Genomic DNA, 25120 nt, shown 5'->3' with positions numbered 1-25120 from the left:
TCAAAGAACCCCAGGTGGTCACAATTTCCAGAGCCCTCCGCTACGGCGTCTCTCATAATCATATGGTGGTTTTGGGACATAAAACCCTACATATCAATCTATAAAATCAATCGAAAATGGTGGTAGGGGTGAAGATGACGCATATTCGAAATCTCCCGAAGAAGGAAGTGGGGGCGCTTGCTCAAGATTTCGCAGTATGTTGTTCTGAAAGAATCAGTCAGACTGATCGCGTTTCTTATCGCTGTCACTTAGCTTTTTACTTACCAGAGCACTAAGTATCACTTACTCGCGAATGTTGTTTCTGAAAGTGTAGTTGCAAAAAAACCACTGCACTGCTCATCTTCTTCTGCCGTACCAGCGGTAATTGTACACAAACCCTAGTCTCCATTTCATTTGCACTGCTTGGACAGGACTTTTAGAGAGCATACGAGCTCAAAGTTTGAGCCACGTGACGTATACGACATCCAAAACAACATGCACTCAAAAGAAAGTAGAGGGAAGCTGTGTCACTTGTTCCTTAGGCTCCTTTGAAGCTATCTCCTGGACTATATCATCATATTGCTATAGTGCAGCTCAGTTTTTGCATGAAGGAAAGAGGCAAAGGTGAAGAAGGGAATGATGGGCTAGAAGATGAGTGCTTAACTTCCCTTGTTCGCTTTTGCCTTTTTCCTTCACGCTCAAGTTGAGCTGTGCTATAGCGATACAACATTATAACACATGACCTTGTACTATCTGCAGTACTGTACTTGTTATCTCCTGGACTCATCGAGCAGTGTCTACTTGGGCATAAGTGTCGCTGAAACATTAGTGCAGATGAGTCAGTTCCTTGAGTACGCTTCTTCATCTTTGTTGTGCCCCTTAATATCCTGTTTATTTCCGGCACTGTGCCTTTCGAATGTGCATTTAATACTCGCATTTAGGTTTACAGTGAAAGCTCGGGAATTCGGATTTGATGGGACTAAGAAAAATGTCTGAATCAACCAAATCCTTAACTATAAAACTATCAAGACATCAGTAAATGAATGTCTATTACATTGCAAATGAGTTCTGTCAAAAACCGCAAGGTGGCGAATGGGTTAGGAAAGTGCTGCAAACGGGTGATTTTTTTTTTCCCTTTCTTAATGTCTATTCCATTAGTCCACTCTCACTTTGTTAGAAATGCAAAAGTCCAATAACCATTTCGCATAAAAGCAGGGAGGAATCTGCACTTTTTGTCATTTGCAAATTCGTTTACAATATGAATGCAAGCGAAGAGCTCATGTGTTAATCCGTCACTTGCGCTTTGCACTCGGCGCACTTAAGGTCTCATCCGAATTGATTGGGTTTGTGGCTAAATGTAGCCAAATTAATGAGAGCTTGATGCCAATAAACAATGCTTATACTGGCTACGACCAGAGAAAACGTCCTAATTGTTTGGTTTTCCAAATTAACAAGTGTCGAATTAATTAGCTTTTACTGTGTAAAATTATGCTGTGTATTATTTTTCCTAAATAAATAATCTATGCGGAAATTTATTTGGGAGTTCTCTAAGTGATGTGTAAGAGCAGAGTTCTATTGTATTGTGCATCTTTTCCCAAACGTTTCTGGCCACCGTCAGAATGGCATCTTTCACGCTCTATCTAGTGCTCGCCAGCATCTTGAATGGACTCATGACACAAACATAACTGATTTCCCCCGTGGCGTCATTAAAGTTGTTTTATCCTCCTCCTCCTCTCCTGTGGAAAGGAAAGTGTCAGTCAAGCCATGGGTAAAAGGGAATGCTTCATGCAAGCCATTTTTTTTTTTCCTTGTCACCTCTGCCAGACCTCTGCTATTTCTGCATGAATGAATAATAATGGTTCCATGCATTATGAAATCATCTTTGCTGTTTTAAAGGGTCACGAAAGCAAATACTAAATCAAAGTATATTGTTAAAATAGTATTCTATAAACCTTGTAGTAGCTTTATTGTGCCAAGGAAATGCTTAGTTTGATAGAAAATCAAGCTTTAGTGGCCCGCGTATACCGTAAGCGCAATTCAAACCACCTGCCTTGACTAACCACCTTTTGACATAGCATTCGCCAGGCATGCCCTTCACTGCCCAACAGGCAGTGCTGCGGTGCAGCAGAGAGCAGCCAGGCAAAACTAGAACTTGCGTTGTCCTCAACACTGACATCGACAAGTTCTTTTTCATGAATGAAACTGAAATGCACCAGCTGCATTTTATTCCATCTTGCTTTTATTCACCTCATTGTTTTCTTTTTTTTGTTATCAACAGCTTTATTACTAGTGATTAATTGTGCTGAGGCTGTTCTGCCATCATAGCAATATAGTAGTACAAGCATGTCCCACCGGGGGCGCAACTTGTGTCCTACACTTACCTTAATTTCTTGATTACTTATGTTCTGCTGTGCACAATGTTCACGTTTTAGACATTGTTGTTTGCTATCAGTGTCCCTTAAGCTTTTCTTGTAAAACTGTTGATTCTCTTAAGCAGAGTGGTGGCCACCCTAGGCAGGCTCCTGCGGCTGGGCCCATGTCGGGGATGGGCAGCTATACAGCTAGCGTGCTCTCGGGGCCGAGGTTTGTGGCTGCTTCTGGAAATAAGACGGATGTCCGCAGCAACATGGCCTCCTCTCCCTCCACGCCTCGTCTTGGGGCTGGTCCCCAGACAGACAGGCTGTCTTCTATGCGGGCAGCTTTCCAGGTACGTACTTTTATCTCCTGCTTCGCCATTCATGCGAGGCATTATAATGCGACAATACGCATTCAGTGCATTGGAGAGCATACTATCACTGTGGTCAATAACCTAGCATAGAAAAAACAGCTTCTTGTCACAACTTCTTAATTGCTTGCTCACTGCAAAATAAGTGTGCTCGCAGCACTGATTCAACTAATATTTCATGCTGGCATGTCACATCACCAACATAATTTTTTGAGAAGGTTGTCACACTGTAGAGCAACTGGTTTTTATATTCAGTCTAACTTTCATTCCACAACCGTAGTTAAACATCTTGCTTATTGTAGAAACGGCAGCAAAAGTTTACGCGACATGGGCTCCATTGCAAATGCCAATTTCTGCACTATTAGTGCATGACACTTCTAATCTTATTGGTTACTGCATAGGTCACAAAAACTACTGGAGCATTTAATTGGAGGTTATGTTTTTAAACAAATTAGGAATAATATGGCATTTGTGAAAATATTGCATCCCATAAACTTTTTCCAGATTGTGTACATCTATATGCTATCTCCTAAAAATAATGTGAAGCATTATCAATCATTTGGCACTTCCTACCTCAGCATGCACAAGGCAGTAAAATCAGCTAAAGTGTGCTTAAGAAGGGCATGACCAGGCAATCCCCACTGTTGTATACATTATTTTAGCTTAAGACACGTGGTGTTGTGGTGTATTACATTGCGTTGCACACTCTTAGTGGCTGCAGTTGCATTTAAAGGGACAAAGAAATCTACCTGGTTAATTGGAACTTGTACATTTCAATGTGTTTTGAAGGGGTACTGTGCCAGTGCTTAGAAGTATTTACATATGTTCATAAATTTTGAACCATATGCAAGGCTTAGATTGGTGCAGGTTAAATTGTTACTGCATGGTCCATGCATTTTTAGTTCCAATGTGAATGCAGGACTATCTATACAGCAGAGCCTATCTATACTTTATCAGACAATTAACCATATCAGTGTTTACAGGTATGTCTGTCCATGTTGTCAAACCCAGAAATTTCACATCCTCCCTGCAAACAACCTTATATTTTGCCTCTTGATGACACTAAAATCAGTTATGCTGTATACATTTCGTTTTGCAGGCTCAGTACAAGTCTCAGTTCACAGCGGCTACGGACACTTCGTGGAAGCGCGGGCTGCCGCGTTCACCACCCCGGCGACCACCCTCACCACCGCGACACACGGCATTCACTCCGGTTCCATTTGCAGTACCTGCTCCAGTGCAGTTCACATCACTAACCGTCAGTGCAGATGCACGTCGAGATTCGCAAGGGAATGATTCCAGCATCCGTTCATCTTCTCAAGACGGTTCAAGCCAGAGCAGATCTTCCAGCTCCAACGCTGGGCAGCAGCCGAGTGGTACATCTAAAGAGGAAAGGCGAAGAAATAGAAAGTCACGCTGGGATTGTTAGCCCGATGCATTTTTTTTAATGGCACGATGTAGTGCTTTGAAGATCATTTTAATTGAAAACCAAACTGCACATATTCCTTGATAATTATGTCTGATATGAAGAGACAGAAAAGCAGAAGCCAAGGATTGCATCACTCTTATGGGTCTTCACTTGTCAGTGTGACTGAACTTGGCTCCAACATGTCGCATTTCTAGTATCATAATATCATGTTACCTTAATTTTGTTTTCTTTTTCTGTAGATTCATTCATTGTGCATTCATAAATTGTTGCTTTACTCCAAAAATAAATATCCTTAAAAAACAGCAACTTTGCAGTCAAATTTATCAATTCTTTTTAGGGTTGAGTATTCGTAGAAAAAATCATAAGCAGTCTAGTCTTGGCACACTTAGTTGGGAATAAAGCTCTCAATGTGTGTGTATAAACTTTCAAAATAAAGCGCAGTGCAGGAAGAAGTGACTCGTATGGCGAGCAAGCTTGGATAAATTTTGTTTCGGTTCATGTATACACTCATAGATGATGCTACGTGAACAAGGGCCGCGGACAGCTAAACAGACTTGCAGAACTGCATCAACGGGCTTTTTTTTTTTGCTGTTTTTTTGGAAGACTTGGTTCTACCCTGTCTCTCAGCGGGCCTCTTTCATTTTATTTCTCTATTTTGACAAATAGTTTGGGCATACTGGAAATGTAGGCACTGCACCTTTTGAGAAAGATGCTTTCCGGGGAGTGCAAATATAGACATTATTGCTGTGGAGAGCCTCCCAGGTTTTGGTCACCAGATGTGGCTCGAAGTGCCTTTTGCAAGAATGGTCGTTTGACTGCAACATTTTATTCTTGTGAGGAATGGCATTCCTTCTTTCGGCACAAAAACCAGTGATAATTTCCCATACTGAAATTGTATCATGACATGCAACGTAGTGTGAAGCACTTCTTGCCCGTTGATCCATAGTGCCATGCACCTCGCATAAGTTCAGAAGATGAAAGGAAACTGTCACGAGTATGAATAGTTTCACAAAACGGGAATAAAAATAGTTCAATGTGTAACTTGTCATCACAGGCAGGGTGAAGTAAGTGGTGCCCAGCAATTTTACACATGTTCTACAGGCCCCAATGCGCCTATTGCAGTCTGGTAGGCTGCGAACGGGAACAACTTTTTGGTGTGGCTGCTCCACTGCACCTCCAAGCCGTTGTGTCACCTCACCTTCCTACACTGTGGAACTATAAAGTATCGAGGGTGTATACTGCCTGCATAGGTATGCATGGTGAAAGTTTTCATAGGAAGCTATTGATGGTGACTTGGATACCTGTCTTATTTTCTGTGCCTTTTCTAGGGTACACCGTACAGCTAAATGTTGCACTTTTAGAGCTCTACTTAAAGGGACACTAAAGGCAACTATTAAGTCTGCATTGGTTGTTGAAAAAGTGGTCCAGAAACCTCGTAGTGTTACTTTTGTGTTGAAGAAGCACTATTTTGAAATAAAATTGTGTTTGTTTGTCCGGATCAGGTTAACGCACTTCAAATTGCCCACCTCAAGAACGTCTCGAGTCACTGTTTCCGTGCACAACGTTGCCTGGATTCACTGCACGGCCGTCAACACCAGTAGCAGCAAAACAAAAATAATTTGAGTGACAGCAGCAACAATAGCCATTTAACGATTTCCTGCCATGGCCTCCACGATGGCAGACGTACTTGGTTCAACTGGGCGTGCTAGATGGCAGGACTTGGCCAGTTCAACCAGGCAGAGGTTGAACTTTTGAACCATTCATGCTATTCCCTAGAGTAACGTCAGGCGGTTCTTCTTTCCATGAATCAAACAGAAATGAACAATCAGCATTTTATTACATCTCTTGATGCACGGAAAGTTCTTTATTTAGTGCAGCTAGCTCGATTACTAGTGAACGCAGCCCCGCAGTGGTGGTCTAGTGGCTAAGGTACTCAGCTGCTGACCCGTAGGTCGCGGGATCGAATCCCAGCAGCGGCGGCTGCATTTTCGATGGATGTAAAAATGCTGTAGGCCCGTGTGCTCAGATTTGGGTGCATGTTAGAAAACCACAGGTGGTCTAAATTTCTGGAGCCCTCCGCTACGGCGTCTTTCATAATTGTATGGTAGTCTTGGGACATTAAAACCCACATGTCAATCAAACAATCGGTGATTAATTGCAGGCAGTATGTCAGGCATCATCGGGATCATTTTGCGAATTTGCTAGTTGTGCATGTGTTCTCGTGCATTTACCTTAATTTCTCGGTAAGTAGGGCACTGTTGTTGATAATATTGTTGTTCCAGACGTCATACATTGAGCTTTCTCTATAGTGTAAATTGTTATTTGACTTTAGTGTCCTTGTAATGTAGTGCTGTACTAATCTGAAACGTTTGGTCCCAATTCATCTGTATATTACTTCTACTTGATGTGCTTGTGCTAGTCTGAAACGTTCGGCCTCCATTCATTTGTGTATTTCTGTCTTGGCAGTACATATAAGTGATATATCGCCATACATTTTAAGACCCAAGATACAGTGAAAGCACATTTTAGTATACCACTCTTATCTAAAAGGTGTTTGTTTTAAGTAATGTACTAACACAAAATTAAACTTAAATAATACTGAATTCAAGTTGAAGATCCAGAGAAGTTCACAAGCTCTTCCATAGAGTGCTGTCCTTTGGTAGAGATCACCTTTTCTTAATATGCATTTGAAACTCTTTTGCTTCTGTTCGAGCAATGATTGATGTCCAACTGTGCACAGAAGTTTCAGCATTCCTCATGTTAAAGTGATGTTTTTAAAGATGTTATCAAAGTTTGGACACACAGAAACCGGGCTATTGTCTGGTCCTTTGTGTGCCAGCACCTTGTCACATTCTTGTGGCATGCTTGTACGCTGAACTTGGGTATATAACACCCTTACCTGAGATGTCTTGGAAAGTTTGCACTGATTGAAATGGGGAGGCCTATTTCACCGTTCTTTATTAACAACAATCTCCATTTTAAAGCTCACTACTTCAAAAGTTTCAGTTTGGTCAAAAACTGGGCTTTCAAATTCTGGTTTGAAAGTACTGCATACCTTTGCCCTATAATCTTGGTCTCAGCTCTGTACTTGAACCTGAGAAGTTCTTTTGCCACTCTCAGGCTGCTCAAGAAAAAGTATTGCCACAGTAAGGCATGAATCTTTCTCATTTTTTTTCTTAAGCAGCTTGCCCTTCTACCTAATGCTTTGGCAGAAAGAAGTATCGATTGCATGCTGCCTATTATTAATTTATCTTTAGTTCTATTAAAGATAATCCGGAAGTTCATGAGGAATTACCTGATGCTGGTATTTCCATAAAGCAGTTTTACTGCATCACAAAGAGATGTTGGCATGAGATCCAACCTCAATTTCTAAGTGGAAGCTTCATGTACCAAAAAAGCATGGTACATCTATATCCCCTTCAACTTGGGGCAAAAAGCGACATCATTGGGTGAAGTAAACCTTCTTTATTGTTGGTATGTCTTGACATAATTTGAGTGAGCTATAGCTGCATATGTAATCGAGCACTTTGGTGTAGGTACTGTTAGGATTGGTGGGTCATTTGACGTGCAGCGCACCAGAATCAGTCAAAAGTAATACTTTTCTTTTTCCCGGTGTGAATACAACCAAAAACTACTTGCGCACACATTTGGAGCCTGATTTCATTCTTGTCATGTGAAAATAGAACGTGACTGAGTGCAGAAAAATGAAATATTTAAGTATATACTAATGGCAATTATTGTCCGAAACTCACAGAAAACAACACATTGCCTTATTTTTTTTTCTTGGAGTGTAATACGAAGTGCCTTAGAGTTTTGCTATGTGCATTTGACAGATTTGTAGACAGTGCATTATAATTCGCGCCAGAAGAGGATAGTGTTATTACCACGTTTCGAATTACAGGAGTAGTTCCTGCATCTTACAGTCGCTGACACTGGTGGTTCGATAAGGAAGGGGCATGCCTGTTTATATAGACAGGGAAATAAAGTTAGAAGTATGATTGGGCACGAATGTACAGCTTTACTTCGTGCTAACCGAGATGGGTGACATTTTTGTGATTGGTGTACTTGAAGTACAATTTATGGTTGGTGGTGAACTAAACAGTAATTAATTGACGAAAACTGATATGAGCAACATTGGCAAATCGTAATATGGTAGAATGGGTGAGGGAACAAGCAGGGTTAGCGGGTATATCCCGTTTGGTGAATACGTGGAGCAGTTGTAATGTGACGATGACAGAATAAGAACTGCAATAATCTTTTTCAGGTTTCTCTTTATAATAAATGGATATGGAGACTCAAAAGGCTTCTGAATTCGCGGGCTGCGGTCATATTTACACGTATCAGGCAGCCAGCTGTGGCATCGTAAAAAGTCCCGTGTTTTGTTTGCCGGCTTGCACGTCGCCGGCGCGGAGAAACACGTGGGCTTGCGCAGCCTCTGAGGTCGATTGCCGGTGCTGCCGGGTGCACCGTTCATTATGCTCCCGTGTGCTGCGGTATTTACTGAAATGTTTATTTGGCCAAACAATGCGACTGGCTATGTTTGGCCAAATAGACTCTTCGTAAAATAGACATCGTATAAATCGCGCCATGTGTATTGAGTGTGATCACTCGCTTACGGGAACCGAGACGACAGATCGACAGCATTTTTTTGATATGTTAAACAAGTGTTTTGTGGCTTCAAGAACTCGAGAGACAGCTATTCACATTCGCGAGACAACTCCTCAATTTCGCCTTGCTCACGTCCATTCAAGTTCGTATAAGATGTTTCCAACGACCACTTACCAAAGGAATCTCTGCAACCAAGGCATCACTTGGAAAATGTGGTCATGTTTATCAGCAATGGTTATGGACAAACTTTATGGTGATCAACGTATTCTAGGCTTCTTAACACATAAGCACCAATATAATTTTTCAAAAAAAAAACTGAAAATGAAACCGAAACTTGTCTTGCCTCGGTTTCGGTTTCGCGTCGACGCTTTCTTTGAAAGGGCATAGAGGGCGCGAGCGTTGCCATTTTCGGCTGCACATGGCAGGATCTAGCGTTGCCGACTTTCGCTCGTTATTCGTGAGTTTAAAATGCTTTCACTAACCATAAGAGAGCTCGCGGCTCATTTGAAGAGCAAAAAGTATTCTCCTTTGGAAGTATGTTTGGCCTGTTTGAAAGATATCAAGGAAACCAGCTGTCTAAACGCGTTTGTAACGGTGTTTTCAGAGCAGGCACAAGAGCAAGCGAAGGAAAGCCACGAGCGTTTGGCCAAAAATGCACCGTTGGGGCCCTTGGATGGCGTTCCGATTGCTGTGAAAGATAACTTTTGCATATCTGGTGTAAGAACAACGTGTGGATCGCGAATGCTTGCCGATTTTCACCCGCCTTACACAGCGACTGTCGTCGAGAGGCTTCGAAAACAAGGCGCGGTCATCCTTGGCAAGACGAACATGGACGAGTTCGGAATGGGCTCAGGGGCCACCGATTCGACTTTTGGACCGTCCAGAAATCCGTGGAAGTATCTGGGTAAGGACGCGACGGATGACTGGCATATTGCCGGTGGAAGTTCCGGTGGCAGTGCCGTCTCGGTAGCGACGGGTTGTGCTTTCGGGGCTTTGGGCTCCGATACGGGTGGTTCGACGCGGAACCCGGCATCGCGGTGCGGCGTCGTCGGCCTGAAACCCACGTACGGAGCACTTTCTCGACACGGACTTATCCCGCTAACAAACTCTATGGACGTTCCCGGCATACTGGCGAAAACAGTGCACGATGTCGTTCTGTTGTTTAACGCTACGGCTGGTGTCGACGAAAACGACTCCACGAGTGTGCCTCTTCCCGAGCACGCGCGGAATCTGGAGTTGGAAGAGGAGCCGTCGCTTGCCGGCATTCGTGTTGGCATTCCAAGGGAGTACCACTGTCCGGGTATGGCGCCTGAAGTAGTTGACGTTTGGCGGTACGTGGCCGATAAGTTAGACTCGCTGGGCGCCATCGTATCCTCGGTGTCGTTACCTCATTCGCAGTATTCAACGGAGTGCTATTCTGTACTCAACTGTTGCGAGGTGGCGTCGAACTTCGCTCGCTACGACGGTCTCGAGTACGGGCACCGCGCTGACGACGACTCTTCGACGGAAGCCCTGTACGCATCCTCGAGGCACGAAGGGTTTAACGAAGTCGTGCGAGGTCGAATATTGGCTGGAAACTTTTTCCTGCTGCGTAAGAACTATGACAAGTACTTTATGAAGGCTCTTCAAGTGCGTCGCTTGATATGCGAGGACTTTAAGAGGGTGTTTGAATCGGGTGTGCAGATGATCTTAACGCCGGTAACCCTCACCGAAGCGCCCAAGTTTTCGGACTGGGCGCTTAAGGATAACAGGGAGCGAGTGTCCGTTGAAGACTTTTGCACCCAACCGGTCAATATGGCTGGGCTTCCTGCGGTCAGCCTGCCGTGTCGACTTTCGCGCAACGGTCTCCCTTTGAGCCTGCAGCTCATTGCGCCCCGATTTGCAGAATGGGACCTGCTGTCTGCTGCGAAGAGGCTAGAGTTGGAGCTTCAGTTTCCACGACTGGACTTGCATCTGCACTCGTGCGACCAGAGTAGGAACGCTGCATTCACTTCAATTTCGTGATTCAAACCTTTCATATGTAGCTATGTTCAGTGAATATCAGCGAACAATTGCTGGTGATGTCATGGTGACACCAATGAAGCTCCAGTGCATACCTATTCTTGCTTTCAACTCTCCTGTGTCATGAATTTTCATGTCCTATGTGATGCACAAGAATCAATAACCACTGTAGTTATGAGGAGAGGCTTCATTCTTCATTTCAGGAACAAACTTCTGAGTTGTGTAAAGCTTGCTAAATTAGTTTAAACTTGACATTTAGGCACCTACCCTTATAGCTAATGCACAGCAGTGCTACAGACAATTTATTACAAACATTTTGTGCACTGTGCCATGGCAGTACCGTCTATGTTTGCACATGAACTCCTATAGGGCATGGTTTTCATTATAGCCCAACGCCTTGACTGCCGGCGAACATCGGCCAATAACATCATGACTACCGGGGCTAGACATCGTTGCAATGCGTCCACTGACTGCATTTCATTTTATCAGATCTTCAACTTGCTTCGATTTTTCTATGCGTCCCTCTAGTTCTTGTACGAAAAATCTTCAGTCTATGTGAAGTCGCAATGTGTTGCTTATGATGGTCATTTAGTCCAGATGAGTAGGCAGAGCAAGACAATGTGTGTAACTGGCTGTTTGTAGGCTCATCAATCTGCTCTCCGAAGAGATGCATTTTAGCCATTATTTAGAATTTTTTTCACGCCATATTAATACCACCTGTCATATTATTATTCAGCAAGCATACACTGTACATTTTTTGCGTTAGATTGCATTGGGGAAAAAAAAAACCTTTGTTCTTGACTTTGCTCTTTGTTTTTATTTTCCCGTTTCGGAAAGTGACACAGCATAATCAAGCACTAGTAACGTGACATGCACTGTTCTATCGGGGATGTCCACCTCTCCCCCTCCAAATTTTTGAAAGTTGTGTGCCCAGCTACATACAACATTTACAGAACTGAACGTCGTAAGCTCGCACCATTCCATAATCTTAGCTGAAATATTCGCTAGAATCGCGCACGTCCTCAGGGAAGTGCAAATAACACTCTTTTACCCACCCACCCACCTCCGCTTCTTCTACACCAGCACTACCCTTCTGCCGTGATGCAACAAGTGTCCCCTCCCCAACCCTCTTTTCCCAAAACAAAACACTGCCGACGCCCATGACTGGCATATTATTATCATCATCGTCATCTGGCGATTGGCGTCCTTTGTCTTCTAATGCACACAGCCTTATCTGCTTGAGGAGGTGCTGGAAGTGATTTTTTAAGAGGTAACTGTACGTCGTACACAAACTGTTCAGAGTCTCGAGCTCGCTCAAACGGATTGACCTAATATAGGACTAATATTATTCGACGTGAACTCTCGTGTAGTCTATAAGTAATATAAATAAATTTAGCATAATTTTCGAGGTGGTCTTCACTTTAAAGTAGAAAAATTGGAGAAGTGCCGACATGTTTTGTCGGGGAGTGTTGGCTAATTACATAGATTTACCATTTACTGCAGCATGTATCAGCGAAAATAATAGATCGCAATAGGAAAAAAAATCTCATGCCCAAACCATTTACTGAAACAGTAATCTCTCTAGACCTTCATAAAAGAATTAGCGTGAAAAAATTATCAGAACAGAAAAAAATCGCATCTAAATCCATTTACTGAAAGTCTGAATCAGCTATGTACCAAAACACCTTCATAAAAAATTCTACCTTAAAAGCGAAACATGTCCATGGATGACCGTATAGCATTATATACAAATATATCGCTGAAAATCGTGCGTTTGCCTGTAATACGCAGTGCATTAGTCGAAGTAGGAGCATTTCTTTTCAGGGTTCATCCTCGAATTGAGCGGACACTTGAAAGCCGCCGCGAACGGAGCGAAGTTCCTGAACGCCTTGTTGCAGTCCGCGCGAAATCGTCCCAACGTCTTGGGCAGGTTGCACATCGCGAAGCAGGCCGTGACGAAGAACACTCGTTCGGCGCTCCACTGCCTGGAAATCGCCGCGTCGTCGGTGGACGACGCCAGGAAAGCCGCGTGCGCAACTTCCAGAGCTGGAATCTCGGGGAAGACCGAGTCGAATTCGGGACGCAGACACGACGCCTTGTTCGCCGAGGCTTCCCTCCATATTTCCGTGGGCCACGTGTGGAGATACCTACCGTGGCGGTCGAACGCTGGCACGTCGAAAGCCTTGATTATCTCTCGCGCGAACGTGAAGCCGATGGCGCCGTACAGAGCGGCTCTGCTACCCGCAGCCTGGTACCAAGGGGGGAAGAGTGCCGACGCCGCCACCCGAACCACGTTCGACAACGGATCGTACTCGAAGTGCGGAAAGGCGTACGAGCGTGGCGAGTCGTCGCTGCGCTTGTAGCTGGGACTCGTGCGCATGTGCCGCCACCTCGTGACCGATCGGATCCAGTGTTGCGCGAACGTCGCGTTCTCGTAGAACCAGGAGTCGAAAGCTTCGGAGAGAACCTCTTCGTCCAGAGGCTCGTATGGCGGCCAAATGAGGGTTCGCTGATTCCTCAGCTTGCTGGCAACCATTTTCACCGATTCGCTGTCGGCCCACGGGATGCCGTTCACCTTGGATATGGCCGCTTCAGTGACGTTCGCCAGCTGTCCGTGAAGAAATGCCCTTGCCGTGGCATCGAACCGCGGGAGCAGCGCTACCGCCGTGACGAGCCAGCGGTACGCTCTCTCGATTTGGGTGGAGCAGTAGTTGTTACCCATGATCTCAGCCTGTCTCGCGCTTCCGTACTTGGCCACACGCAATTCGGCGCCGACAAGCGGAGCTATTATCTGTAGGAGCTCCCACGAGACGTGGTCGAGAAGCTGCTCGCGGCTGAAGTTGGCAAACATCCTGTCCACGACAGCGAGAAGTTCTGCGTCCATGGTCGTCACGCCGTCCGACGACACGAACTTTCCGTGGCCGACTAAGTTTTCGTTCAAGACGTCGGTCCATCGACGCGTAGAAATGTGGGGCGTGTAACTGTCAATATCTTTAAGTAAAGTGTTCGTAGGATGCTTTAACTCGCTGTTTTCAACGTGTACGAAGTCCAAGTATATCGTTTTCTGCATCCTGCGGATGTTCAAAATTGCACCGAGGGGTCGCATAGTTTCATTGGGCGCAAATTCTCGATGAAAACCCGACCAATAGTCTACGAACTTGTCCGTGTGTAAGATGCCTGCCACGTTAAGCCATCGCGAGCTGAGGACCATTGCCGGCTGCAGGAGCAGGTTTCTTCTGTCGATAGAGTCGGTGGTGTGTCGCGACAAATCGACTCGGAACCAGATACCGATGTCCCAGTTGAACACCAGATCGAGCATGACACCCAACGGGTCGACTCCTGGCAGAGGCGGCTCGGGCCAGGGAATCTTGAGGCCCCGCATAAATTCTCGAATTTCAGATACTTCTCTGCTATCCTCCTCTGAGGTCCCGCTCCTCAGGCAAGAGTCGAAGAGTATCGCCAATCGTTTCGCGATGGGCAAGCTGTTCGCGCCTTCATCGAGCCGGCGTCGAAACTCCTGAACCCAGCTGTTATCAGCATGAGACATCATGGCCGTGCCATCCCACGGATGATCGATGGTTGGCGTCCAACGCGAGCAGGCATACGCCTCGAAGTCGTCGCACGGAGCGATGCTATCGTTCACCCAGGCAGGGATGGTTTCGGCTTGGTCGCGGCAACTCTGCGTGTTGCATGGCCTGCTGTCTCTCAACGCCCCGGTGACCGCAGAGAGCGGCAGTAGGTACAGGAGAAGTGCGCACGTGATGGTCATGATGGCCGCAGCTTCGGCTGCGACCCACTTGCACGTGGCTTTGCTCCGGCACCGAGCGCCGCGTCGGCTCCGCAGCAGCGATGAATCCTGAAACGCCAAGCACTGGCTTATATAGGTATGTCACTTGTAAGGACAAGGGCAACAGAAGACACAATCGACACAAGACAGCCATTTAGGTAAAGCAAGAAAAAGCTCCAATTGCGGACACAGGAAAAGGTCTTACCGTAGATGCTTCCTTAATCCTTAACGTCACCAAAGTCCATTTTATTAGCGAACAGTGCCAACCGCTGACGTACAGTATGCTTATGTAAGAGGATGTGTGCCACTGGCAATGGCCATATCAAATTCACGGGAAAAGCTTTCAAGCTGGAATGACTTGTAGCTGAAAGGCCGGCCCTCGCGCTGTCGCCGTTGGTTTGTCGCCATCGCTGCTTGCGATTGCGACAAACGAATGGCACAGAATGACAGGCTATGCGGCTTCGGTACTTGAACTTCGAAGGCAGCTTCGAGGAATGTCGTGTTTTCAAAAATATGCTGGCGCTCCATTAACTACTGTGGGGTTGCTACCAACCCCGCTAAAGTCGTTTTCGCTTCATGGCGCGCGCACGTCCAGTGGGACGTGGCGCTGTGCTCGCGCGAAGCGCGGTGTAAGTACACAGAGTTCAGTGCACACGAGGCTTTAGCGTGGTGCAGAGCCATATCACAACTGCTGGATTAAAAAAAAACGGTTTTTTTATTCAGCAGCCGTGGCCATATATACACCTTTTCACAGGAAGGAAAAAAACACCGCCGTGATGGGCCCTGCGCGGGAGTACAAAGGCTAAGGGCGCAGCGTTGTCAGTGCATTTTCAAGGGGACGCGCCGGCGCAGCCTAAGGAGGGCTATGGCGGCGCCCAAAGAGGCGTTTATGAAAAGGTGAATACCCTCTTCGGGTCTGGCGTGGTGGCGCCAGCAGCGCTGCTTGGCGGGAGCGAGGTAGGTGTTCTGTGGTGAGTCGGGCGCACAGAAAACGGCAACGAATCTCTTTTTCGGGTTTGGCCAATTTGGCGCTGCCGCCAATAATCGTCTCCCGCTGGAGGCCCCGTAGGAATGATTTCGCGGCTCGGTACCAGGTACTCCCGGGGTCTGTCGAATGTCGGCGACGCCGCATTGGTGCTACATCATATGCGTTATGTTTGTATACCTCTACCCCGGAACGCTTTCGTCTGAGATGGAATAAAACAAAACACCAGGCTACGAAACCACAACCAGACGTTCCCGCTTGTGTGCTGCTCTGCTAGCAGATGCGCGTGTTTCAAGCATTTTGACCTCGAACGCTGGGGAAGGGCATTCCGGTAGAGGCGGACAGACGAGCCGACGAACGCATTCGCTGTAGACTCGTACTAAGGAGCCTTCCTATGCACACCGAAAACGGAGGCGGCACGCACATGAAGGCTCTCGTACGCGACTGCAACGCCACAACTGAATTTCGAGTTTTTGGCTGTCCTTGGGTCTTTTAACAATTAAAGGCAAACGACATACATTTATTTGCAATCAGGCATACTACAACACAGAGCTTAGACAATGATAAAACAAGCATCAAAACCCTATGTTGTATAATAGGGTGCCTATTGACCATGTGAACACCATTCCACGCGTTCTCGTTAAATATTAGAATGTACCTGCTTTGCACTGCACACGGGGGGCTTCGAATAACGTCGAACGACCCTTCCTCCCCCCCCCCCCCCCCGTGTTTCCCGCTTTTATATATGAAAGGCACACATGTCGAGAGTCTAGAGACTCAATCAGTTCATTCTAAGACGATTGTCGGTAGAACGCAAAAAGCAAAAGTTAAGGACACCGGAAAAACGGCGTGCATGTAATGGTCGACCAAAGGAACACATAGGTCTTCGCCGAAACAATCACGGTCTACCATGGTGACCACTAAGCGATTATTACTATCATCACCATAAAGATCGTCATCATCATCATCACCACACATTCTGCCAGTCAACTCGGTCCTGTGCTTGCTGGTGCCATTTTATACCCACAAACTTCTTAATCTCATCCGCGCACCTAATTTTCTGTCTCCCCCTAACCCGCTTGCCTTCTCTAGAAATCCAGTTAGTTACCCTTAATCACCACTGGTACATGCCCGGCCCATGTCCATTTCCTCTTCTTGATTTCAACTATAAGATATCCTTAAACCCGGTTTGTTCCCTGATCTACTCTGCTCTATTCTTGCCTCTTAAGGTTACACCTACCAGTTTCCTTTCCATTGTTCGCTGCGTCGTCCTCAATTTAAGCTGAACCCTCTTTGTAAGTCTCCAGGTCTCTGCTCCGTAGCTAAGTACCGGCAAGATGCAGCTGTTATATACCTTCCTTTTGAGGGATAGTGGAAATCCACCTGCCATGACTTGAGAGTGCTTGCCAAATTTGCTCCACCCCATTCGTATTTTTCTAGTTACTTCATTCTCGTGGTTCGGCTCAGTGGTTACCTGTCCTACGTAGACATAGTATTTTGCAGCTTCTAGTGCACTATTACATATATTGAAGTACTGTTCTCTTCCAGGGCTGTTGTACATTACTTTAGTTTTCTGCAGATTAATCCTTGTCTAACTCTGTAATCATGAGTTGCAATTCGTCCTTTGAGCTATTCAACAATGCAATGTCATCGGCGAAGCGCAGATTATTAAGGTATTCAACATGAACTTTTATCCCTAACTCTTCCCATTGTAGGCCTCTGAAAACCTCCCGTAAGCTCGCGGTAAATAACATTGAGGAGACTGTATCCCCCTGCCTCACACACTTCTTGATTGGTATTCTGTTGCTTTCTTTATGAAGCACTATAATAGCAGTTGATTCCCTGTATATTTCTTCCAGAATGTTTATATATACTTCATCTACGCCCTGATTCCGCAGTGTCTGCATGACGGCTGATATTTCTACTGAATCAAACGCCTTCTCGTAATCTATGAAGGCTATGTATAGCGGTTGGTTATATTCTGAGCATTTCTTTATTACCTGATTGATAGTATGAATGTGGTCAGTTGATGAGTAGCCTGTTTGAAATCCTGCTTGTTCCTTTGGTTGATTTAATTCTAACGTTTTCTTCACTCTGTTAGCAATTACCTTTGTAAATAGCTTGTATACTACTGAGAGCAAGCTGATCGGCCTGTAATTCTTCAAGTCTTTGTCATCCGCTTTCTTATGTATTATGATAATGTTAGCATTCTTCAAAGATTCTGGTACTCTTTCCGTCAGGAGGCACCTCGTAAACAGGGTCGCTAGTTTTTCTAACACAGTCTGTCCTCCATCTCTCAGCATAGCTGATGTTAGCTGATCCTCACCAGCAGCGTTGCCTCTTTGCATGCTCTCCAAGGCTTTTCTGATATATTCTATCATTACTGGTGGGGTGGTGCCATCAGGGTTACTGCTAGTTCTTATAGTATGGTCGAACCATAAAGCAGTGGTTCTCAAATGTGGGCCCACGAAATTCATCCCTATTAAAATAAAATAACATGACTTTTCATTCCCCCGCCCCTTTTTTTCAGGCACACTGCGTCCCGTAACAATGTCCCTTTCCTATTTTTTGGTATGCTTCACTGCAAAAACATCTTGCATTGGGGTGGAAGTGACTTATGTTTCCCTCCCTCCATGAGATGATTCTAAAGCTTTCGTTGCAGTTTGCTACGATATATATGCATGAGCATACTTTTTCTAGGCTTGCATACTTGGAGAGCAAGCTTAGCTTGAAAAAGGTTTAATGTGCATCCGCGTCCATTCTTGTTCTCGCCCCATTTGTTTGTGTTAATCAGGCGCTTTGTATTTTTGGTGATTCTTTAGTTCGACCATTCTTTGCCAAGAAGAAATAAAATGCTCCTATTTCACGCTCCACACAGTGTTACGTAGGTTAACTTTAATAAAAGCTATACTCGACTTGAGGTCCTTGTTAAGAAAAAATACAGAAGCAATATAAACAGGAATCACTAGCGTAGCCAGTCTCCTCCATCTGAAAACAATTTACAACACTGGTAGAAATTGGGCAGTGATGATATATTTTATTTTAAGCAAGCATCGAATAGTATGTCTTGACGTTATATTAAATACTCTTGTGTATTGTCTGTTGAACAATATGTCATACATTTTTACACATGAGGATAACAGTGTTGTATGACTTAATGCGAAAGTTGGAGCCCATATCACAGAAACAAAAGAAATTGCACAAAGACCGATACAATCCATATGATTGGTTTCACCATCCGAGTATATTTAGGCAAATGCATGGAGAACCATGTGATTTTTGCTACATCATCAGCTGCTTATTAAATGCTTCTAAATAATAAATATTGAACGTACAAACCTTCATCGGGGTCCCGGCTGCTTGTGGTTGAGACAGTTGCGAGGAGAATTCGCCGGGTGTCCTAGTTGCGAAACCACTTCGCTGCATGGCACTCGTATTTGTCCAGCTCAGGCTCCTCCTTCCGAGCGGAGCTCGTCCACTGGTTTCACGAGAGGTCTGCGAGTGCGGCTTGGTCATCGACTGGGCAGTTTTGACTGGTCGAATGGGAACGCCGGTTTCACTGTGGTCTGTTAACGCACTGCCTTGGGCGGTCACTTTGATACCTAAAGCGCGTTGGTGGATCCGGCCATACCCGAGGTTGTCGGCTGCCATGTTTGCTCCTGCGAGTGTAAGACAAAGGCGAGAGAATTACATCATCGCTCCTGACACATCGATCCTGACACATCGATCCTGACATTTCCCAAGCATTGTGCGCGGCCCATTAATTTTTTGTAAGGTTAAAGCCTCAGATGTCTTGTCAAATATGAAAATTGGCCGTTGGCGTATAGACCGCCGTGTCGTGGCGTCCGCGTCTGAGCTACGTAAAGAAGAAAAAAACCGCGATAACGTTTCATATTGCTAAAATTTGTGACGTCACCATAGCGTTAGACAACGTGGCGTTATATCATGACGTCGTCGCATCGTCGAAGGTGGGCCGGGCATGGGGGCAGGGCAAAACCACTGTTTGTTGCGGAAATGTTTTGGAGGGAAGGTTGAGTGCATTGTAGCGAGAAGACGAAAAAGATGGATTTCTCCCGAGTGCAAATTCATTCGCAAAGCAGGGAGTTCTTTCGTTCACACAAACCCCCAAGCCGCATGATGGGTCTCATACCTGAACCAGAGTCATCCGCTAGGCTTTTTCTGGCCAGCCTCTGCTGCGACGCCTTCTTGCGGGAGCTGCGGGGCTTTTTGGACTCGGTTCCCGCACTGCTGTCATCGCTTGGGGTCACCGAAGCACCCTTGGATTTAGGAGTGCGAGACCTGTCCGTGAGACAAGGCGACGACCTGGCGACATTGCTTTGCTCGTTCATTCTCCACGTAGTCTTCGAGAACTGCCGAAGCGGCTCGTGGCTGCGAAAGGGCACGAGCCCCACATCCTTTTCCTTCTTCATTGTCTGCGCTTGTTGTTCGCCTTCTACTGTAGGGATTAGGCCTACAATTGAGTGATGTCTTAAAAAATGTTATGTAACTTTAGAATAATGGAGGTCATAGAATAAAAAAAAACGTAAATGTTTTGCAAAACTTTGGTGCTTGTGAAATATACAAAAAGTGATGCTTCTTTTATTAGTAGTAGATAATAAATTAAATTGCTTGACTTCCCCTCATGGGAGGCCTACATGCCCGGCCACCTTAACCTGCTGGTTTCTTATAATAAAGTTAATTCCTCCTCCTTCAGGCTGATGCTGATGCTGATGGCCTCCCATGGATGGCGCTCACCCACAGAGGGGGATGGGCCAAGAACCGAGTGGCAGGACACTTAAATGAAACTAAAATGAAATGAAAGCCAATCTGAAAAATTTGTTTAGATATAAAACTGCCAATAAACAAAAATCGTTGCTGAGCAAGCGGTCAAGCCATCTCTTGTTTCTGACAGACATAGCTACGAATTATAAACTTAAGATATGAAAATGTTAAGGTTCACTAGCACGGTAATCTCTTAGTTGCATTGATGTAGTCAAACACGGTGGAGCATATATCCCTGAGGCAGTAACCAAATGAAGTGCCGCCAAGTGATAACATCGATATTGTCGTCAACGTCATAGTTCTTCTTCCTATTATTATTATTATTATTATTATTATTATTATTATTATTATTATTATTATTATTATTATTATTATTATTATTATTATTATTATTATTATTATTATTATTATTATTAAATTGGTAGTAGTAACAGTAAATAATTGTTAGTATTACTAGTATACTGCTATACTTAAACTGCTACTACGTAAAAACTCTTAGGCAACTTTCCCAGGGTCAGAGAGAGAGAGCGAGAGGAAGATTCCTCCCTGCCCCCGCGTGCTCCCGTCAACGACGCCTCTGACCGAACTCACCCGGGAAGGAGCATCGCCTGATCATGCCACCTTGGCGAAACGTCATCGGTCAGCTTTAGAGACGCTACGACATCACCTCGTCGCATGCATCACTCGTGGCCATAAATGAAACTTGGTCAGTGGTGAAACTGGTACTTGAAACTATACCATCGTCCAGAGCGATTCACCGGTTGAGCACCGCATGCCGCAGACAGAACGCGTGTTCATTGGCAATTCAACATGACGTAAGAAAGTCCAAAGTGCGTATGTTGGCGCTAATAGTTTGCTATATAAAACTGAGGTTTCCTTGTGACCCCAGAAGTGTGCGCTGTATAGATGTTGGTACAAAGACATTGCAATTTGGAATTGAGACTGTCTTGTATATAAAATTCATGCATGCATCAAAAAAATTACCACGTTTTGACTTTATTGAGTGCACCGCGGTTCCGCTATATATACCGACGTGTAACTCCTCGTTTGTATAGCGTGGGATACTTATATTAAGTAAGACCGTACCTGCAGAGAATCTCATTAGCTTCGAAACCCAATGCAACACATTTCATACGTCCCGAAACATAAAGAAAAAACACAAGAGTACTCCTACACTTACTGAGAGTCGCGCAAGCGTACTAAAGAACAACGGCATCTCCATACAGCCCCTTGGCTCGATTCTGGTTCATTCGAACCTATAGCCTTGTATAGTGCCGAAGAACTTACAAATAAGGTAATGATAAAAACAGAGCTCCACAGTACGGAAATCGTCATACGGCCATACAAACAGAGCCGTTCTGGATCCATTAGGATTGCTAATCAGCTTATTGTATGCACAAATAGCCAATGATCATCTTCCCGTGAGTTTTTTATATCCTTACTAATCATTCCTCTCACATGGAATGTGCTCACAGACGTGGACATGTTGCTTTTACAAGCCGGATACTATAGCTATTGCCGTTTACATAATTATGGCCTCCGCAATAAACATAGCTATAAGCGTTTTATTATTTGTTTCCAAGCCTAAGAAAAAAAAAGAACAGTGGGAGCAGTGGACAAAACTACCGTGAGTGGCATACAAAACGCTATCCTTGAAGCCAACGCATACTGTATAGAGATTCTGTTGATAAAATGCAAAGCGGCATTTAGAGCGACAAAGAAACGGAGAGACCATATCTTCTATGCGAGTGTGCGGTGACGGTACAATAGCAATATATATGACCGCTACTTCTTTTGCGTCTTCTTAACATAGGCTAATTGTGCATCAAAGGTCAGCATACGATAGCATGCCAGACTTGCACAGAATACACTCTGGGTTGCGCGAATGCGCTCTGGTCCTGAGGTATTCCTAAAAACAAATATCAGCCAATCTTCATACACTGTGTATGTTATTTCAGGTAGGCACTTTTAAATAAAAAAATGCAGACAGAATTTCGTTCGTAAACGGGCCTACTGTCATTGTCCGGTCGTCTGCTATTATGAATTATCATGAATGTAAGAAGAAAGTTGGGTAGTGTAACATAGCACGTTCTGAATACTGTCTAAACAAATTTCTATCGTTCGTTACCTGCACTTTATAAACTTTTTGGCGCATCTTATTTGTTTTCTACAAGTTGTAATAAATTTATTCGCATTTAACGCTCCTGACAACTTATGAAGAAAATCGGTATCGCGTTATACGGTTTACAAAAAAAAAAAAGCACAACTGATATGACCGTATAACAACTCTGGTTATCTATTCTTCCACCTCCGTTCACCAACTTCTCGCATTCTCTTATTCATTGTGCATTTTATTAATTTATTTTACCGCGGCTGCTGGTTCATGTTTCCGGAGCATGCAAGCACACATGTGTGCTCACGCCGGCTCTTTATAGGCGAAATGCAGTTCGCATCCTCCATTTGGTCACCATATCAACAATACCTCACAGATAAGTTAGAACGTATACAGAACAGAGCTAGTCGATTCATAGTGCGTAATCACAGCTTCCCGTCCAGCGTAACACAGATTAAACATAGTCTTGCACACGAGCCACTGAAAATTCGCCGCGACATCTCACTTTTATCAGTATTTCACAAACTTATCCACACCAGCATGATGCTATCTGTTCACCTTAATCTAGCACATCAAACTTCGAGCAGACTACATAACACCTTTAGCTTATCACGCATGTACGGCAATACTAATGCTTTCAACCAGTCGGTTCTTCCACGAGCTATTCGTTTGTGGAATGATTTGCCAGATGATCTTGCGTCAGAACAAGACCACACAAAGTTCAGTCATATTCTTAAAAAAATACTTATGCACCAAAAACTGCTCTATCGCATCTTCATAATCATCAGTGTTTATAGGACTGTTGCCGATGTTTTTGCACCATTGCTAGGTTGTAGTTACTGTCATAATATTTTTTGTATTTCACTTTCACATACTGCAACTCACTTTTCTAGTATGTATTTTGCTTACATGTTCATAAGTTGAACTGCATTTTCTATTATATTCATTATTTGCCTATGTATGTGTTGATATATGTATTTATATTTTTCTAACATATTATCTGTACCGCCCCCCTTACACAATGCCCCTCGAGGGTTCTGTAAGGTACTGTAAATAAATAAATAAATAAATAAATAAATAAATTACGCATCACTAAAGTACACCCATTCGTTTCTCCGTGGACCACCTCTAACACAGCACCGACATGTACGATAGAATACAATCCACGTTTCAAATCATTTGCCTATTGTTCTTTAAGTATTTATACGCTATGCGTTGCGCCGCTGCCTTTGCTCAGAGAACGCAGCTAATAGGGAGCTTTAGAATAGCGCACCGCGAGCCCTTGCGGTGCGGTCGCTGCCACTGCGCATGCGTCTTAACGCGAGTCGGCGTTCGCGGACCGCACGCAGAAAATCCAAAATTGCGTGCGGCGATCGCGGCCCGCATGTGGCCCGCAAGCGCTGGTTTCGCGGCTACGGTGTCGCTGTGATCGTGCGTTGCGGTTTGCAGCAGGGCAAACGCTATTCTAAAGTTCATATGGCGCCCGCAACGCCCGCAGCGCTTGCAAACGGTGTTCTGAAACTCCCTATTGTCAAGCATCGCTGCGTGCTTCTGAGTCAGTTCCACTCACGTGCCCAGCGGCCTGGAAAACTTCGACGAGAAATGCGCATGCTTGTCACGGCAACAATAGACTGGATTGAGGTTCTTTCAGCATTTCGCTGTTTCCGTATCACTTCTGGCAGGAAGGACCGGGGGCGATGTGTTGGCGTTCGTTTTCTTCTTCAGCACAGGTCTGTCCTTCGCATTCCGTCCGGCTGCGCTGTCTTGCTCTTTCAATATACTAAATTTTTTTTTTCTGAACAGCACTCAATAGCAGTCAAGGGGATTGTTACATGTGCAGTCAAGCGGACATTCAACTGTTTGGCTTTAGTAACGAGAACTCAAGGAGAATATTGTTTTCTATTCCACGGACGGCCATCTATTCTCACTTGCACGCCTCTTTTCTGAGTATCACACATCGTTCGAGTATGCTATGCATGAAGGCGCTGACCAAACTTTAAATATATTTGGAACCGAGCTCTTGGCGCTGATTTTGAGTGTTGGATTTACAAGGGGGTGAGCCTTAGATGCTCAGATGACAGGTGCTATTTGTGGTATCTGTCCGAAGACACTTCACTGTTCCGTGCTAGCCCCGCAAGATTTTAATGTTAATTAAAGAATTCGTTGCGTCGTTGAATGGTCACAATAATTGCCGTACGCTTCTACAAGGTAACAAACGCAAATGAAGAAGTCTTCCGCGCCACCCCTCTTAGAGCACACGAAGTGTAATGCGTGATTCAATAAACAAGACGATTCATCAGGTACAGGCGTCAAAGTATGCGGCGAAGCGAGAAGATTCCCAGTACTCGTGTTCGACCAACTTCGCACTCGTATACCGGCTAACAAGAGGGATCTGATCGCTCTACAATTCGCTTTCGTTTGTAAGGCTCACTCTGTTAACCAGCTCCGGTATTCTTTTTTTTTTTCATTTGTTTACTCATCGGCTGAAGCGCGTCACGTCTATACCACGAAGTCCAGAAAACGTGCGTCGAGCAGCGTGACTAAGACAGATTGCGAAAGTGATCGATTCGTTTAGCTTGCGCAACGCACATGCAACGGCCTTTCGAAGCACGCGCCTTGTTAATCAGACACTTTCTCATACTCGTTAAACCAGCTCCCGTGTAATGGCTCTCACATTACAAGAAAAACGAAACACGATTAAGCTGGCATAA

The 25120-nt window shown here is 44.8% G+C and overlaps 3 protein-coding genes across 4 annotated transcripts in view; 2 read left to right on the top strand and 1 right to left on the bottom strand.

The window, feature by feature from the left end:
- LOC119188175 (ATP-dependent RNA helicase DDX42-like) overlaps positions 1 to 4439 on the top strand; it is a 32524-nt gene extending 28085 nt beyond the window's left edge. Inside the window, exons 18-19 of one of the 2 annotated variants that reach the window (XM_037436097.2) lie at positions 2477 to 2686; positions 3804 to 4439. In XM_037436097.2, the coding sequence (XP_037291994.2) occupies positions 2477 to 2686; positions 3804 to 4133 (540 nt within the window). In that variant the 3' untranslated portion in view covers positions 4134 to 4439. Of the gene's footprint in view, positions 1 to 2473; positions 2687 to 3803 lie in introns of both variants that reach the window. The other variant, XM_075894641.1, reaches the window with a different exon arrangement.
- A 4709-nt stretch (positions 4440 to 9148) lies between these two features.
- Positions 9149 to 10840, top strand: GatA (glutamyl-tRNA(Gln) amidotransferase subunit A, mitochondrial). Its single transcript, XM_037436096.2, has one exon. The coding sequence runs from the start codon at positions 9210 to 9212 to the stop codon at positions 10743 to 10745; it is 1536 nt and encodes a 511-aa protein (XP_037291993.2). The 5' UTR covers positions 9149 to 9209; the 3' UTR covers positions 10746 to 10840.
- Positions 10841 to 11838: 998 nt separating this feature from the next.
- On the bottom strand, positions 11839 to 19363 carry LOC119165031 (endothelin-converting enzyme 1). Its single transcript, XM_037417227.2, has 2 exons — positions 18854 to 19363; positions 11839 to 14598 (listed from the first exon to the last, which is right to left on the bottom strand). Exons 1-2 carry the CDS (start codon positions 19163 to 19165, stop codon positions 12538 to 12540), a joined length of 2373 nt encoding a protein of 790 aa, XP_037273124.2. The 5' UTR covers positions 19166 to 19363; the 3' UTR covers positions 11839 to 12537.
- Between the last annotated feature and the right edge of the window lie 5757 nt (positions 19364 to 25120).

The sequence above is a fragment of the Rhipicephalus microplus genome, chromosome 1, assembly GCF_043290135.1.
Source record: "Rhipicephalus microplus isolate Deutch F79 chromosome 1, USDA_Rmic, whole genome shotgun sequence".
NCBI lineage: Eukaryota > Metazoa > Arthropoda > Arachnida > Ixodida > Ixodidae > Rhipicephalus > Rhipicephalus microplus.
The sequence above is the reverse complement of the archived record's forward strand: the minus strand, read 5'-3'. Positions and strand labels throughout refer to the sequence as shown.

Coding starts and splice junctions, on each gene's coding strand:
- GatA (XM_037436096.2), top strand. CDS start 9,210: ATGCTTTCACTAACCATAAGAGAGCTCGCGGCTCATTTGAAGAGCAAA.
- LOC119165031 (XM_037417227.2), bottom strand. CDS start 19,165: ATGGCAGCCGACAACCTCGGGTATGGCCGGATCCACCAACGCGCTTTA. Junction 14,599..18,853: donor CAGCCGGGACCCCGATGAAG/GTTTGTACGTTC, acceptor TTGGCGTTTCAG/GATTCATCGCTGCTGCGGAG.